Below are 18,045 nucleotides of genomic sequence, written 5' to 3'. Positions count from 1 at the left end.
GCAATACCAAAGTAAATAAAGGCAAACAACTTTGTAGCATGATTCAATAAAGTGTACAAACCTACGCACCCAAACAGTATTGTTGGCGTTTGTTTTCCCCAGCAATGCTGTGGCTGTCTGTACGAGGTCCCCCCTCCCCTTGCATTGTAGGAGCGGTCTGTTTAAACACAGACACCAGCTGAAAACCCCCACTTGGAATGACCGAGGGTTGTCATGATAACCACACAAGAAGCCCTTCAACACACGACAAACAAGTATCTCTTTTCTCTGTTTATTACTATATCAGTTTTTAAATTCATTTTCAATAGCGATCTAGAAACATTTCGATAAAATTCCCAGTCACGTGTATTAAACACGTGACCTACTTTACTACCACTTGCGGTTCCGAGTACGTCAAGTGCAATCACGTGACCATCTCAATGCAATTATCACGTGAACTCGGAGAAGCGGCCACGTGTGCACCGCGTGCTTACGAGGTATTGGAGACGGCAAGTTTCTTGAGGTGCTCCATAAATACTTGCAGGCTGACGTCGTCTGTGAGTACGGGTGCGCCGGTGTTGTCCTGACCCCACGCCATCATGTTGTTATGCGTCTGGGATGGGTTCACTTTGGACAGCAGGAAGCGTTGCTGAAACAAAGGAACACGCGTGAATTCACGAGAGACACGAGTAGATTGCTCCCTCTACCACGAACGTCTTCCTCGCGTTGCCCATACTCAAGTAATTCCCGGCAAAGACCTCACTAGATAAGCTCCTGCATCGGTGAGGGCCGCCAGGTATTTTTCAGCATCCGACCCAGACCCGTTCTCCCTAAATAGTGCCTGACCTGACTGGCGTATCAGTAACCTTCCCTTATAGCAAGACACGCCACAAGTACTGTGTCTCGGTGTACCGAGGAATTGGGTCACAAAACCCCTACCTCCCACAAACATTGACATTACCGCCTCCTCCTCTATTCCACACCCAATAAATCTGCATGTGTCCCATCCTCAGCTGGCTGTGGCCATGGTGCGTCTCGGTGTACCGAGGCATGGGGTCACATAACACCTACCCCACCACCCCACCCCACCACCACCACCACAAACATTGACATTACCTCCCGCCTCCTCTATTACACACCCAATAAATCTGCTTGTATACCATCCTTACCTGGCTGTGGGCCATGGTGCGTCTCGAGGTACCGAGGCATGCGGTCAAATAACACCTACCCCCCCCCAAAAAAAAAAAAAAAAAACCTCTCCTCCCAAAACAAACATTGACATTACCGCCTCCTCCTCTATTACACACCCAATAAATCTGCTTGTATACCATCCTTACCTGGCTGTGGCCATGGTGCGTCTCGAGGTACCGAGGCATGGGGTCACATAACACCTACCCCACCCCACCACCACCACCACAAACTTTGACATTACCTCCCGCCTCCTCTATTCCACACCCAATAAATCTGCCTGTGTCCCATCCTCAGTTGGCTGTGGCCATGGTGCGTCTCAATGAACCGAGGCATGGGGTCACATAACACCTACCCCACCACCCCACCCCACCACCACCACCACAAACATTGACATTACCGCCTCCTCCTCTATTCCACAACCAATAAATCTGTCTGTATACCATCCTTACCTGGCTGTGGCCATGGTGCGTCTCAATGTACCGAGGCATGGGGAAGCGGACCTGCAGGATCTCGCCTGCGTCATCTACTGGGGCCTGCAGTAGCTGGCGGAAGCTCTCATACTCTGGGGCTTCTTGGTAGCCCGCCTTCTTCCACTGAAAGATGGTCTGACAAACAAGACAGGAGTTACTCGAAATTTGCTTCTAGCATTGAGCGATGGTCTGGCAAACAAGACAGGAGTTACTCGACATTTGCTTCTAGCACTGAGCGGTGGTCTGATAAAACAAAACAGGAGTTCCTCGATATGTCTTTCTAGCACTGAGCGGTAGTCTGACAAAAAAAACAGGAGTTACTCAATATGTCTTTCTAGCACTGAGCGGTAGTCTGACAAAACAAAACAGGAGTTACTCAATATGTCTTTCTAGCAATGAGCGGTAGTCAGACAAAACAAAACAGGAGTTACTCAATATGTCTTTCTAGCAATGAGCGGTAGTCAGGCAAAACAAAACAGGAGTTACTCAATATGTGTTTCTAGCACTGAACGGTAGTCTGACAAAACAAAACAGAAGTTACTCAATATGTGTTTCTAGCACTGAGCGGTAGTCTGACAAAACAAAACAGGAGTTACTCAATATGTTTTTCTAGCACTAAACGGTAGTCTGACAAAACAAAACAGGAGTTACTCGATATGTCTTTCTAGCACTGAACGGTAGTCTGACAAAACAAAACAGGAGTTACTCGATATGTCTTTCTAGCACTGAACGGTAGTCTGACAAAACAAAACAGAAGTTACTCGATATGTGTTTCTAGCACTGAGCGGTAGTCTGACAAAACAAAACAGGAGTTACTCGATATGTGTTTCTAGCACTGAACGGTAGTCTGACAAAACAAAACAGGAGTTACTCGATATGCGTTTCTAGCCCTGAGCGGTAGTCTGACAAAACAAAACAGGAGTTACTCAACACAGGAGATTCTCTACATTTGCTTTCAGAACTGAGCGATAGGGACCATAACCCAAAAATTGTTACGGCTTAGCTCAGTCGAGGTTACGGCTGATGTTTGCCATTTAAAATAGTGTAATGGAATAAGGCAGCTATACCCCTAAGAGGTCGGACCTCCCAGGCCTTCGTTTATCAGTTGTACCCATCTTAAAATACTAAGGATAATAATGTGATACATCCCTTAAAAGACAATGACAGCCTTGCTCGGCCATTCCGTCTCCTCTAATAGCCGCGTGTTCAGTAAACTGTTGGATAAGAGAAATTTGTGAAACCTCATACTCGAAATTGGCCCTTTTTACTTACATCTCCATGGTATATGAGAATCTGGAAGAATGTGTCGAGCAGCAGGATTCTGTCCGGGAGAATACTACTTGAATCAAGTAACACAGGCTGAAGGGAAAACATAAAACATTATTCAGTATACAGTAGTTACTGATTGCTTGTTGAGATTGATAACTTAAAGGGGCACATGGTTGGGGGAATGAGAATGAGTTGAGAATGAGTGTTTTTTTGGCAAAGCTAGAAAACATTAAAAATTATGCGGAATAACGAAGATAGGCAAACTTTTTTACAGTCATATCTTACTGATGCGTGCAAGTTTTAAAAATAATCGGTAAGAAAGCAGTATCCTTTAGTACCCCTTTGTCATTTCACTGCAATGGGGCCCAGAGCCTTGAACGCAGCTAGCTTGAGCTTACAAGAATTTCACTTATCAGTAACTGAGACATGATCTGGGAACTGTGTACTTTTGACCTGTATTTTTGGCTGAGAGTAGGGGCGGACTCATATAACCTTTCTCTTCTCATATTGTTTTTCATGTTGGCTGAAATTAGGGTTGCATTTGCAAAACCTGCGTTCGCTGTGCTCCTTCGTCCCTCTCTAATGTAGAAGTACCACATGATTTTAGATAACACGTACCTCGGGAGGGCCTTGGAAGGAGTATGAGTAGAGGATTGGTTGGATCATGATCAGAGAGTTTGTCACATCTTCTCGGTTCAGGATGTGTCTGTATACGGGAAATGAAACCACAGTCAGCAGAAGCAACGTTAAAATAGCGTACAGTACATATATCAATCCCTTTATTCTCACCACTAGTTTTTTCAATCATTGATAGAGTTAGAAAAAATTACATGTCAATCACTGACCTGTAGTATGCTGTCTCATCTGGACTGTTGTTAAAGACTTGTAAGAATTGAGATCGCCGTAAATGGAACATGAACTAGAAACAGTAAGCATATAATTACATTAATACACGCATAAATTCTATTATTCTATTAGTTTGCGATACCGTGGTCACCTTGACATTTTTGTGAAGTAAACCAATAAGGATATGAAAACGTGTTATCTGATACGACGCGCGCTACCGTGGCCACCTTGACAGTTTAGTGAAGTAAGCCAATAAGGATGCGAGAAACGTGCTATCTGATAAATATAATTTTACGTAAATATATCTTACAGCCCGAGAAGTCCAAGTGTGTACACCTTTAATTAATTCACCCTATCGTAGCAGTCCCTGGTAAATATGAAAACTAAGGCAGTTTTATTGGGAATTTGGTAGGTTTTTTTCGTTTATTCCTCCAAATTTGATCTTTGTAAAGCCCGCTCCGCACTTCAGCTAACGTGGATTTCTCAGCTCTTTCTGGGCGATCGCGTGCCGCCTAGGCCGTACGTGATTGGTGTAGGGGACCGAAAATATGCGAATTAATTAAAGGTGGTCACACTTGGACTTCTCGCACTGTAATCAATAATTCAATTGTCCAAACTCAAGTCACATACATAACTTGATAGTTTTATTCTTTTATATTCCCCACAAAAAAAAAACTAACCTGTGGATAAAGAGAGAAGTTTTCTGCAAGGCGGAATGAGGCAGGGTCGTCCTTGTTGTATTCGCCAAATTTCTGGCAAAGCCGGATGAGCATTCTATCAAGCCATCGCAAGACATCAGGGCCATCATCTCCCTCAGCTCTGATAAAAAAATTGGTAGTTCGTTTTACAGATAAAGAAGAAGCCTCTGTTGGGCTCCATTTTTTTTATATTTACAAAGACAGATGTTTCAAGAAGTATACATTTGGCTGATTTTGAAAAGCCAGGGCTTTCACAAACTTTCAGAGTAGGCGGTGGAGATTATAAGTAGGGGGTAGAAGTTATTTTATTTTTTTAGTTCAAATAAAACTTAAGACGACTTCTTTAAACAAAAGTAGCCTGCTCTAGGTGGAAAATAGCTGGCGCTTCCGCCGGCCGCTAGGGCATAATTAAAAACCCCTGGAAGCTATTGCAATATTTTCAATTTAAATTGGTATTTCATGGTTTAATTAGCCTTTTTATAAGATTTAATATATAAAATAATAAGGCTAAGGAAATCCAGAGAGGCCACAGGCTTAAGAAATAGAACACTCTTGGGAAGTGAACTAGCTTTCAAACCAGCCACTGGGATACCAAACTTTTACTATCTGTTCCTGACTTCTTTTCTATCCCAAGGCCACAACTACATTCAAAGTATCAGTACACACAAAGTATCAGAAACAGGCACTATATGTCAAACCAATAAAGAACACAAATTAATAATAAAATATCAAAAGCTGATTTACTTCAACTTCACCACAATGGACAGCAAAGTCATGTGAAATGCGCTGACCTGAACACTGCTATTCTGCTCATAAGCACAGCAGCAGCCTCCTGGTCGAATCCCAGGGCGATGTGACCAACATTAGATGCATCTACCCAGTTTCTTGCACATGTTGTGACGCGCACTCTCCGTTGACCACTGGAGTGCTGGTATTGAGTGATGAATTGGATGCAACCCCGCCCTCCTTGAGGTACAGGTGCCGTGTGCTGAGAAAAAAAAAGAAATTATCTGTGGTCTTTAGAATGACAAAGTCTAAAATCTTTAAATCAAACGTGTCACAGGTGACCTAGAGTCCTGGGGAGGGGAGGAAGGGGGACTTCCATAAAAGAAGATGGATGTGATCTTTCAGGGTATAAAATTCTAACTGCTATCCCTTAGGGGGTGTTCAAGAATTCTGTTATCCTTTAGGTAGTTTCACACTAATGAAACATCCTATCAAATAACAACTAGAGTCTTCACAATATGGATGTGCTCAATGGCAGTTTCTTATAGACTGCAACAAAATTCTCAGAAACTGAAAATTAGTTTCTAGTAGCTATCTCTTAGTGTTAGAAATTGCTTGGACTGAATTCAATGTGCTATCTTTTAGGGGGCCTTAGGGTTAAAATTGATTTTGCTGACGATCAACCCCATCTGTTTTTATGGGAGTCCTCCCCCCAGGCCCAGAGTTTTGGTTCTTTCATTGTATTGAATTTGACTTATTGAATGTATGTGGGCTTACTTGAAGGTTCATAACAACATGAATCATTCTAAAAATGTATTAGGATGTGCTACGGACAATAAGTGGTAGTAGTTGTTGCTATGAGATGGTAAATAGACTGGTCGCTCACCTGGTTGACGATTTCAAAGAAGAATGTGGCTGTCGTTGATGGATCTAGACCACAGAATTTCCAGGCACTAGTGCCCCCATTTCCAATTTCCTGGAAGAAAGCGATTATCAACCAAGGAAGAAGAATGGATATAAGTGACAATAAGAGGAAGATACAAAACATGTAAGAAAATTTGAACAATTAAATGCTCGTGGTGATATGTAAGCTTGTTCAAAATTAATACGTAGAGCTTTCTCGGAGCTGTAGCCTGAAAAACATTTGGAGCCCATAAATATAGCGGGAGAGTATACAGAAACATATAGAGCATATATAATTTTGAAAATATTGGGGGGGGGAGGGTGCCTACAGTGCCCCATCTCCTTTTGCGGCCCTGATTCTATTTGGATACTTACAGTTTCAGAGACATTAGGTCCTTTCCTGTCCATGGAAATACAGGGGCCAATGGCCCCAGACACTTTAAGTTCCCTTGAAGTCTAAGCCAGATACAAACAACATCAGAATATACTTGACATTTATAACATATAGTTATAATATATAACTATATGTCATGTTTACATCTGACCCATCTGACTAACCTTGACTTCTACTGTTCCGCCAAATGACATCTTGAACTCACTTCTCACATCTTTTGCAAACACTCTTTGGAACGTCTGCTTGAACAGAGCAGTGTTGAATGAATCTCCCATCACCATGTGACCACTGCAGATAGAGGTTCCAATATTTTTCTATAAGGCATCTTAATACAATAAACAACCTTCTATAATTTGAATACGTTAAACAACCAAGACAGAGAGCATGGAGTAAATATGCCATGTATAAAGCTATATTTATGGTTAAGTATGAAAAGCAAAATTACAGATCTGCATAAATACTATGACTTAAAATGCTTTGTGTAAGCTATTTATGATGTCTTCTCTGCCAATCAGAGCACATGAATTACTAGCATTGTGCATATGACAAAAAAAGCTCCTTAAATGGCCTACAGTAGTCGTGACTGACCCTGTTAGATTAGGGCAAAACTTCATCTCATGGAGCCCAGTCTGGTCCAGCTGGCAGGCAAAGATGTCCATCACATGACCATTTTCTGCAGCTCGTTTTGCCAAGGCTTCATAATACTAAAGAAATTAAATCAATTCAATCTCATTGCTTATTCCAATATTTTAGAAAAAACATGTATTATGAGAAACTTACTAATAAAAGATTTTTATTATTATTATTATTATCATTATCATTATCAATTTTAACACTACCCTAAATAACCCCCTTCAGATATACAATAGAATATCAATTCTAACTGGGGTCTGAGTAACTTCTTGAATGTAGACATATAAATGTACTGTAGGTCAATTCTTATTTGGCCTTAAACATGAAACCGCGATATAAAAAGGATAGGGACGCCCCCTTGTCACACCTCATGAAGTTTGAAATCAAAACCAAAATGGCGGACTAACCGTTAGGCAGAGTGATAGACAATTTCATAATAAAACTCTAAATGCGTCCTTTTAAACCCAAATAACTTCCTCATCTTTCTCAACGTAATGTTTCTTTCTACCTTTGCTAGTTTATATGAAACCTAATATTTGATTTCGATAAGAAAATCCAATACGACTTGGCAGCTCAATGGCTGAGCGACAACTGAAGGTGTCGCTGCCCTGGGCACGCTCCTGTTATAGCGCGGTTTCATGTTTTCTAACCCCCTTGAGGCAAAAATACAATCAATCCCCTTGAAGGAAGATTTAAAGAAGTAGGTCAAATCTACCAGGGCTCTGAATATCCCAACCCCAATAAAGCAGATTACAAGTCCAATCAGCCAGTTTTGCAGAAGTTCTACCTTGAGAGCCTTCCTGACATGTCTGGCATTGTCTTTCTCCAGGTCGTGGTGTGATCTCATTGGGTTCTTAAGCTCATTGTCTGCCACCATGCCAGGACCCTGGGTACAAAAGGTATTTATGTGTTACAAAAGAACAGCCAGCTTAAAGTGGTTCTTATTTGGAGGGTGATTAAATGGGTAATTTGAGCCTAACTAGGTTCTTATTGTATAGCATATGGGGTTTACAGCACTACCGGACCACAGTTATATGATAGCTGTTGTTTTTATTGGTATACAGGGTGTAAAACCTGGTTGTTATCTGTGAAATACCTGAGTAGCAGGCCCTGCCATGAACAACATGATCCTTGCACCAGTGTTCGGATAAGTGCACTGAAACCAAAGCAAACCACACACAGCAGTTAGTTACTCTGTAATTAACAACTCTATAAAAAATACTGATTCACTGCCTTACTTCAAGAAGTCCTGCAGCAATTGATAAGGCCACACCAGATGACCTTAGAGGGCGTTTGCCTGTCGACACAGGCCAGGGGTCGCGCTGGAGTTCACCCAGCAGGTCAGTAAGGGTCATGTCACACTTGTGAACAGGTTGGAGAAATCTGTAGTGAATAAGAATTTACTGTTGAGTGAGTTTGTATGTCGTCTGTAGTAACACGTCATGTCTGTATGTGGTCTGTAGTAACACGTCATGTCTGTATGTCGTCTGTGGTAACACGTCATGTCTGTATGTCGTCTGTAGTAACACGTCATGTCTGTATGTCGTCTGTAGTAACACGTCATGTCTGTATGTCGTCTGTAGTAACACGTCATGTCTGTATGTCGTCTGTAGTAACACGTCATGTCTGTGTGTCGTCTGTAGTAACACGTCATATCTGTGTGTCGTCTGTAGTAACACGTCATGTCTGTATGTCGTCTGTAGTAACACGTCATGTCTGTATGTCGTCTGTAGTAACACGTCATGTCTGTATGTCATCGGTAGTAACACGTCATGTCTGTATGTCATCGGTAGTAACACGTCATGTCTGTATGTCGTCTGTAGTAACACGTCATGTCTGTATGTCGTCTGTAGTAACACGTCATGTCTGTATGTCGTCTGTAGTAACACGTCATGTCTGTATGTCGTCTGTAGTAACACGTCATGTCTGTATGTCGTCTGTAGTAACACGTCATGTCTGTATGTCGTCTGTAGTAACACGTCATGTCTGTATGTGGTCTGTAGTAACACGTCATATCTGTATGTCGTCTGTAGTAACACGTCATGTCTGTATGTGGTCTGTAGTAACACGTCATGTCTGTATGTCGTCTGTAGTAACACGTCATGTCTGTATGTGGTCTGTAGTAACACGTCATGTCTGTATGTCGTCTGTAGTAACACGTCATATCTGTATGTCGTCTGTAGTAACACGTCATGTCTGTATGTCGTCTGTAGTAACACGTCATGTCTGTATGTCGTCTGTAGTAACACGTCATGTCTGTATGTCGTCTGTAGTAACACGTCATGTCTGTATGTCGTCTGTAGTAACACGTCATGTCTGTATGTCGTCTGTGGTAACACGTCATGTCTGTATGTCGTCTGTAGTAACACGTCATGTCTGTATGTCGTCTGTAGTAACACGTCATGTCTGTGTGTCGTCTGTAGTAACACGTCATGTCTGTGTGTCGTCTGTGGTAACACGTCATGTCTGTGTGTCGTCTGTGGTAACACGTCATGTCTGTGTGTCGTCTGTGGTAACACGTCATGTCTGTATGTCGTCTGTGGTAACACGTCATGTCTGGGTGTCGTCTGTGGTAACACGTCATGTCTGTGTGTCGTCTGTGGTAACACGTCATGTCTGTGTGTCGTCTGTGGTAACACGTCATGTCTGTATGTCGTCTGTGGTAACACGTCATGTCAGTGTGTCGTCTGTAGTAACACGTCATGTCTGTATGTCGTCTGTAGTAACACGTCATGTCTGTATGTCGTCTGTAGTAACACGTCATGTCTGTATGTCGTCTGTAGTAACACGTCATGTCTGTATGTCGTCTGTAGTAACACGTCATGTCTGTATGTCGTCTGTAGTAACACGTCATGTCTGTATGTCGTCTGTAGTAACACGTCATGTCTGTATGTCGTCTGTAGTAACACGTCATGTCTGTATGTCGTCTGTAGTAACACGTCATGTCTGCATGTCGTCTGTAGTAACACGTCATGTCTGCATGTCGTCTGTAGTAACACGTCATGTCTGCATGTCCTCTGTAGTAACACGTCATGTCTGCATGTCCTCTGTAGTAACACGTCATGTCTGTATGTCGTCCGTAGCAACACGTCATGTCTGTATGTCGTCCGTAGTAACACGTCATGTCTGTATGTCGTCCGTATTAACACGTCATATCTGTATGTCGTCCGTAGTAACACGTCATGTCTGCATGTCCTCTGTAGTAACACGTCATGTCTGTATGTCGTCTGTAGTAACACGTCATGTCTGTATGTCGTCTGTGGTAACACGTCATGTCTGTATGTCGTCTGTGGTAACACGTCATGTCTGTATGTCGTCTGTAGTAACACGTCATGTCTGTATGTCGTCTGTAGTAACACGTCATGTCTGTATGTCGTCTGTGGTAACACGTCATGTCTGTATGTCGTCTGTAGTAACACGTCATGTCTGTATGTCGTCTGTAGTAACACGTCATGTCTGGGTGTCCTCTGTAGTAACACGTCATGTCTGTGTGTCGTCTGTAGTAACAAGTCATGTCTGTGTGTCGTCTGTTGTAACACGTCATGTCTGTGTGTCGTCTGTAGTAACACGTCATGTCTGTGTGTCGTCTGTAGTAACACGTCATGTCTGTGTGTCGTCTGTAGTAACACGTCATGTCTGTGTGTCGTCTGTAGTAACACGTCATGTCTGTATGTCGTCTGTAGTAACACGTCATGTCTGTATGTCGTCTGTAGTAACACGTCATGTCTGTATGTCGTCTGTAGTAACACGTCATGTCTGTATGTGGTCGGTAGTAACACATCATGTCTGTATGTCGTCGGTAGTAACACGTCATGTCTGTATGTGGTCTGTAGTAACACGTCATGTCTGTGTGTCGTCTGTAGTAACACGTCATGTCTGTGTGTCGTCTGTAGTAACACGTCATGTCTGTATGTCGTCTGTAGTAACACGTCATGTCTGTATGTCGTCTGTAGTAACACGTCATGTCTGTATGTCGTCTGTAGTAACACGTCATGTCTGTATGTCGTCTGTAGTAACACGTCATGTCTGTATGTCGTCTGTAGTAACACGTCATGTCTGTATGTCGTCTGTAGTAACACGTCATGTCTGTATGTCGTCTGTAGTAACACGTCATATCTGTATGTCGTCTGTAGTAACACGTCATGTCTGTATGTCGTCTGTAGTAACACGTCATGTCTGTATGTCGTCTGTAGTAACACGTCATGTCTGTATGTCGTCTGTAGTAACACGTCATGTCTGTATGTCGTCTGTAGTAACACGTCATGTCTGTATGTCGTCTGTAGTAACACGTCATGTCTGTATGTCGTCTGTAGTAACACGTCATGTCTGTGTGTCGTCTGTAGTAACACGTCATATCTGTGTGTCGTCTGTAGTAACACGTCATGTCTGTATGTCGTCTGTAGTAACACGTCATGTCTGTATGTCGTCTGTAGTAACACGTCATGTCTGTATGTCATCGGTAGTAACACGTCATGTCTGTATGTCATCGGTAGTAACACGTCATGTCTGTATGTCGTCTGTAGTAACACGTCATGTCTGTATGTCGTCTGTAGTAACACGTCATGTCTGTATGTCGTCTGTAGTAACACGTCATGTCTGTATGTCGTCTGTAGTAACACGTCATGTCTGTATGTCGTCTGTAGTAACACGTCATGTCTGTATGTCGTCTGTAGTAACACGTCATGTCTGTATGTGGTCTGTAGTAACACGTCATATCTGTATGTCGTCTGTAGTAACACGTCATGTCTGTATGTGGTCTGTAGTAACACGTCATGTCTGTATGTGGTCTGTAGTAACACGTCATGTCTGTATGTGGTCTGTAGTAACACGTCATGTCTGTATGTCGTCTGTAGTAACACGTCATATCTGTATGTCGTCTGTAGTAACACGTCATGTCTGTATGTCGTCTGTAGTAACACGTCATGTCTGTATGTCGTCTGTAGTAACACGTCATGTCTGTATGTCGTCTGTAGTAACACGTCATGTCTGTATGTCGTCTGTAGTAACACGTCATGTCTGTATGTGGTCGGTAGTAACACATCATGTCTGTATGTCGTCTGTAGTAACACGTCATGTCTGTATGTGGTCTGTAGTAACACGTCATGTCTGTATGTGGTCTGTAGTAACACGTCATGTCTGTGTGTCGTCTGTAGTAACACGTCATGTCTGTGTGTCGTCTGTAGTAACACGTCATGTCTGTATGTCGTCTGTAGTAACACGTCATGTCTGTATGTCGTCTGTGGTAACACGTCATGTCTGTATGTCGTCTGTGGTAACACGTCATGTCTGTATGTCGTCTGTGGTAACACGTCATGTCTGTATGTCGTCTGTAGTAACACGTCATGTCTGTATGTCGTCTGTAGTAACACATCATGTCTGTATGTCGTCTGTAGTAACACGTCATGTCTGTATGTCGTCTGTAGTAACACGTCATGTCTGTATGTCGTCTGTGGTAACACGTCATGTCTGTGTGTCGTCTGTGGTAACACGTCATGTCTGTGTGTCGTCTGTGGTAACACGTCATGTCTGTATGTCGTCTGTGGTAACACGTCATGTCTGTATGTCGTCTGTAGTAACACGTCATGTCTGTATGTCGTCTGTAGTAACACGTCATGTCTGTATGTCGTCTGTAGTAACACGTCATGTCTGTATGTCGTCTGTAGTAACACGTCATATCTGTATGTCGTCTGTAGTAACACGTCATGTCTGTATGTCGTCTGTAGTAACACGTCATGTCTGTATGTCGTCTGTAGTAACACGTCATGTCTGTATGTCGTCTGTAGTAACACGTCATGTCTGTATGTCGTCTGTAGTAACACGTCATGTCTGTATGTCGTCTGTAGTAACACGTCATGTCTGTATGTCGTCTGTAGTAACACGTCATGTCTGTATGTCGTCTGTAGTAACACGTCATGTCTGTATGTCGTCAATAGTAACACGTCATATCTGTGTGTCGTCTGTAGTAACACGTCATGTCTGTATGTCGTCTGTAGTAACACGTCATGTCTGTATGTCGTCTGTAGTAACACGTCATGTCTGTATGTCATCGGTAGTAACACGTCATGTCTGTGTGTCGTCTGTAGTAACACGTCATGTCTGTATGTCGTCTGTAGTAACACGTCATGTCTGTATGTCGTCTGTAGTAACACGTCATGTCTGTATGTCGTCTGTAGTAACACGTCATGTCTGTATGTCGTCTGTAGTAACACGTCATGTCTGTATGTCGTCTGTAGTAACACGTCATGTCTGTATGTGGTCTGTAGTAACACGTCATGTCTGTATGTCGTCTGTAGTAACACGTCATGTCTGTATGTGGTCTGTAGTAACACGTCATGTCTGTATGTGGTCTGTAGTAACACGTCATGTCTGTATGTGGTCTGTAGTAACACGTCATGTCTGTATGTCGTCTGTAGTAACACGTCATATCTGTATGTCGTCTGTAGTAACACGTCATGTCTGTATGTCGTCTGTAGTAACACGTCATGTCTGTAGGTCGTCTGTAGTAACACGTCATGTCTGTATGTCGTGGATAGTACCTGTTGAATGAGTCTGTTGTGGATAGTACCTGTTGAATGAGTCTGTTGTGTATAGTACTGTACCTGTTGCATAAGTCTGTTGTGTATAGTACCTGTTGCATAAGTCTGTTGTGTATAGTACTGTACCTGTTGAATGAGTCTGTTGTGTATAGTACTGTACCTGTTGAATGAGTCTGTTGTGTATAGTACTGTACCTGTTGCATAAGTCTGTTGTGTATAGTACCTGTTGAATAAGTCTGTTGTGTATAGTACTGTACCTGTTGAATGAGTCTGTTGTGTATAGTACTGTACCTGTTGCATAAGTCTGTTGTGTATAGTACTGTACCTGTTGAATGAGTCTGTTGTGTATAGTACTGTACCTGTTGAATGAGTCTGTTGTGTATAGTACTGTACCTGTTGCATAAGTCTGTTGTGTATAGTACTGTACCTGTTGAATGAGTCTGTTGTGTATAGTACTGTACCTGTTGAATGAGTCTGTTGTGTATAGTACTGTACCTGTTGCATAAGTCTGTTGTGTATAGTACTGTACCTGTTGCATAAGTCTGTTGTGTATAGTACTGTACCTGTTGCATAAGTCTGTTGTGTATAGTACTGTACCTGTTGCATAAGTCTGTTGTGTATAGTACTGTACCTGTTGAATGAGTCTGTTGTGTATAGTACTGTACCTGTTGCATAAGTCTGTTGTGTATAGTACCTGTTGAATAAGTCTGTTGTGTATAGTACTGTACCTGTTGAATGAGTCTGTTGTGTATAGTACTGTACCTGTTGCATAAGTCTGTTGTGTATAGTACCTGTTGCATAAGTCTGTTGTGTATAGTACCTGTTGCATAAGTCTGTTGTGTATAGTACTGTACCTGTTGAATGAGTCTGTTGTGTATAGTACTGTACCTGTTGCATAAGTCTGTTGTGTATAGTACTGTACCTGTTGAATGAGTCTGTTGTGTATAGTACTGTACCTGTTGAATGAGTCTGTTGTGTATAGTACTGTACCTGTTGCATAAGTCTGTTGTGTATAGTACTGTACCTGTTGAATGAGTCTGTTGTGTATAGTACTGTACCTGTTGAATGAGTCTGTTGTGTATAGTACTGTACCTGTTGCATAAGTCTGTTGTGTATAGTACTGTACCTGTTGCATAAGTCTGTTGTGTATAGTACCTGTTGCATAAGTCTGTTGTGTATAGTACTGTACCTGTTGAATGAGTCTGTTGTGTATAGTACTGTACCTGTTGCATAAGTCTGTTGTGTATAGTACTGTACCTGTTAAATGAGTCTGTTGTGTATAGTACTGTACCTGTTGCATAAGTCTGTTGTGTATAGTACCTGTACCTGTTGCATAAGTCTGTTGTGGATAGTGCCTGTTTCTGTTGCATAAGTCTGTTGTGTATAGTACTGTACCTGTTAAATGAGTCTGTTGTGGATATTACTGTACCTGTTGAATGAGTCAGTATGTTGCGGTGGTTGCCCTGGTCTGGGTCCTGCTTGTCCTCCCCTCGCAGCTGCTCCCAAACCCAGCATTTCCTGCAAGTCATCACAGGCATTCATCAGTCAATTATGATAGTTAAGTAAATGGGGTAAAAAATGGCTTCTTGCTCACCTGTATCTGTTTGGCAGTCAGATCCTTTGTTCCACGGAAGACGTAACTCTTGGAGCAGCCATCACACCCTAGTTCATGGACATGGACCTGTAAATATATATAATAAGAATGAATAGAAAATGGTGTTGTCGTGATTGAAGGTTAGGAGATCATATGGTATACATATGATCACATAATAACGGGAGTGAAATCGGTTTCAAAACAACTTCTAGTAAAATGTAATCTATTCCTAAAAAAACAGGGTAGTGGATATATTGCCACAGGCACCTAAATGTTTCATTCCTAGCCTGCGTGCAGCCGGAAATAATTTCATTATTACCATCTATTTTCGCAGGCCATTTATTCCTTGTGGATGTATTTTACACCCACAAACCAAAACATTTACCCCTAACAAATTATCCATTTCCTAAAATTCACTGGCCCAAGGAGGCTAAAATTCACTGGCCATTGCTTCTGAGCAAAAGATGAGGCAGTCTCCCATCTGACACAATCCCTGACACAATCTCTGGAAACACAGAGATCCTTCGGGTAGGATCTACCAAGAGCAATGGCAGACTGCAGAGGTAGAGAAACGGGGAGAAACATTGAGCAGGCCATCCCAGCCAAAGACTGAAGGTAGAGAAATGAGATATGCTGGGGATATACTATGATATATAGGGCTCACCATCTTTCCAAATGTGATCAACCCCACAAGGGCATTTGGAGGCATCAAACTCAGGGACATCTGGAGGGATTCCTGTAAAAAAAAGAAAGAGTAAATTGCATTAGCTGATGTTGGTGACAAACTTTATCCCAAATTGCAGTCCCTATGACGAATTACTCTGGATTTACAATAAATGGATTTTGTATATAAGGCGCACTATGATGCCTTGGGTTCACATAAATCAGTTCACATGAATCAGAGAAGCATTAGTATGTAAATGACCCTTGGGTTATGTGACCATGTACAGATACTGCTGATGGACTCTTCCTTCTTCAAAGGTTCTTGAATGTATGTTTTAATGAGACTGAACCAATTAAAATAGTCATCCAATCCACAAGCCACACACAGTCTGTAATAAAGACACATTTCAACACCTTGGTGACCACCAAGTGGGCCATACCTTTACAGCCTGGAAATCTTCTTCATCCATACACGTATCCATGACGATAAGGAATATCAGGGGACCAGTGTTGCCGCCACGCTAATAGGAGAAAAAATAGTTTATTTATGTCTGCTTGTGCGAAACTACACTGCACAATGACCTAGTTAAGAAAAAAAAAATAGCAAGTTAATATTCTTCCCTTGAAATAATCCACATATTGCTTAACTAGAGTTGAGTCTACTCCTTGTTTTTGTGTTTTATTTGGAAGTCACATACTTGCAGTGTGTACTCAATAGTAGAGAACTGAGGGATGAGTTCTGCCGGCTGGTGCTGCTCCGAGATACCAGCATACTGGGGCGGAAACTGCAACACAAAGATTTACATTAAAGGAGAAAAAGACTCCAATTTTGAATCATCAGGGCATCATTTACCCTATCTGTTGATAAGGGCAAAATGTTCTCCAAAATTGTATGAACAAGGCTGGATTGCACAATTTTAAAACAAACAGGATGTCTTAAGATAAACACAATACTCTGCTTTTGGGACCCAAGAAGTAGAGCAAGGGCAGCAGGGCACTGTCTTTACGTATGCTTTACTTCTCACCCCTTCATACTTTTTTGTGCCCCATTTGTCCTGGCGCTTGGTCAAGTATTATTGTTGTTGGCTAACAGCACAGGATGTCAAACTTAAATCTTCTTATCTGGTACAACTACAAAGTCAACCTGGCCATGCTCATTATCAACCAACAAGGCCACACAACAGTTTGATGTAAAACTTTAATCTCAACATCCTTCAAAAAATATCTGGTACACTACAGAGTCCAATGCCATTCATCTTTTCTATCAAACTGGACATGACTATATATATTAACAAGGCTATAAAAGGATTTCGACCAAGTGTCACTGAACTGTCAAGTTTAACAAAACACCCTATTATAGTCTATACCCTCTTGGGAAATTAAGAGGCAAACTCATATTTCCCAGAGCATTAAATAGGCATGAGATGCTCATGAAATACATATATATAATATATAAAAGATTTCAGAGCAATGGAAACCAAATCTCAACTGTTTATCGTAATAGTTAATTGCTCAATTCCATCATCACCATTTTTCCTGGTACAAAGTAAATAACAACTTACTGCATTTCTCTGGAAGCAAAAGTTGCAGTGCCACACTTTCGATCTGTAGTCCACTTGACTAAGACAAAAATAATGTATAAATAAACACTGAGGGTGGTAGTGATGCTAGTAGAAGTTAATTTCAGGATTTTACTTATGACACGTCAACTTTTTAAGGTTCATAAAACTACTGAAATTCTCACCATAACGGATTCAGCACGGCTCGGCAGCTATTTCGAGAACATAGCACAGGATCGTAGCAAATAGGGGGAAGATCTGGTCTGTCTTTCAGTGGTGTATAAGTACAACCAACTGGAACGACCTACAAAACATTCACGACATTTTTTTAGTCTTACGAGATTCTGCCGGCGTTTTGAAGGGAAGATTTCGTTGGCTCACCATTCGCGTGGCTTCCAGCCGACTTGACGGCCAAACATTCCAGCTAAATCTAACACCATCTCTGTCTTCATTTTGGTTAATGTACTCCTGATAGGTAGTCATTTTGCCTTAGGAAGAAGGCGACTTTTAGGGAAAGAAAACAAAATACGAATCCACGGAGGCAATGCCAACGTAGCAGACATGCGCAGAAAAGCCTGAGCTTG

The 18,045-nt window shown here is 42.0% G+C and overlaps 1 protein-coding gene across 1 annotated transcript; it reads right to left on the bottom strand.

Moving 5' to 3' along the window:
• Nucleotides 1-255: 255 nt before the first annotated feature.
• LOC5510765 (protein transport protein Sec23A) lies at nucleotides 256-18,031 on the bottom strand. The gene is made up of 22 exons (XM_001631154.3): nucleotides 17,843-18,031; nucleotides 17,647-17,765; nucleotides 17,465-17,522; nucleotides 16,601-16,687; nucleotides 16,343-16,423; nucleotides 15,904-15,975; nucleotides 15,240-15,326; nucleotides 15,075-15,163; nucleotides 8,348-8,492; nucleotides 8,206-8,265; nucleotides 7,897-7,995; nucleotides 7,065-7,180; nucleotides 6,641-6,764; nucleotides 6,458-6,538; nucleotides 6,066-6,155; nucleotides 5,245-5,441; nucleotides 4,436-4,574; nucleotides 3,755-3,828; nucleotides 3,528-3,615; nucleotides 2,913-2,999; nucleotides 1,620-1,775; nucleotides 256-628 (listed from the first exon to the last, which is right to left on the bottom strand). Exons 1-22 carry the CDS (start codon nucleotides 17,942-17,944, stop codon nucleotides 470-472), a joined length of 2,310 nt encoding a protein of 769 aa, XP_001631204.1. The 5' UTR covers nucleotides 17,945-18,031; the 3' UTR covers nucleotides 256-469.
• Between the last annotated feature and the right edge of the window lie 14 nt (nucleotides 18,032-18,045).

Source organism: Nematostella vectensis, chromosome 7 (assembly GCF_932526225.1).
Source record: "Nematostella vectensis chromosome 7, jaNemVect1.1, whole genome shotgun sequence".
NCBI classification, from domain to species: domain Eukaryota; kingdom Metazoa; phylum Cnidaria; class Anthozoa; order Actiniaria; family Edwardsiidae; genus Nematostella; species Nematostella vectensis.
This window is presented reverse-complemented; position numbering and strand designations above follow the sequence as displayed.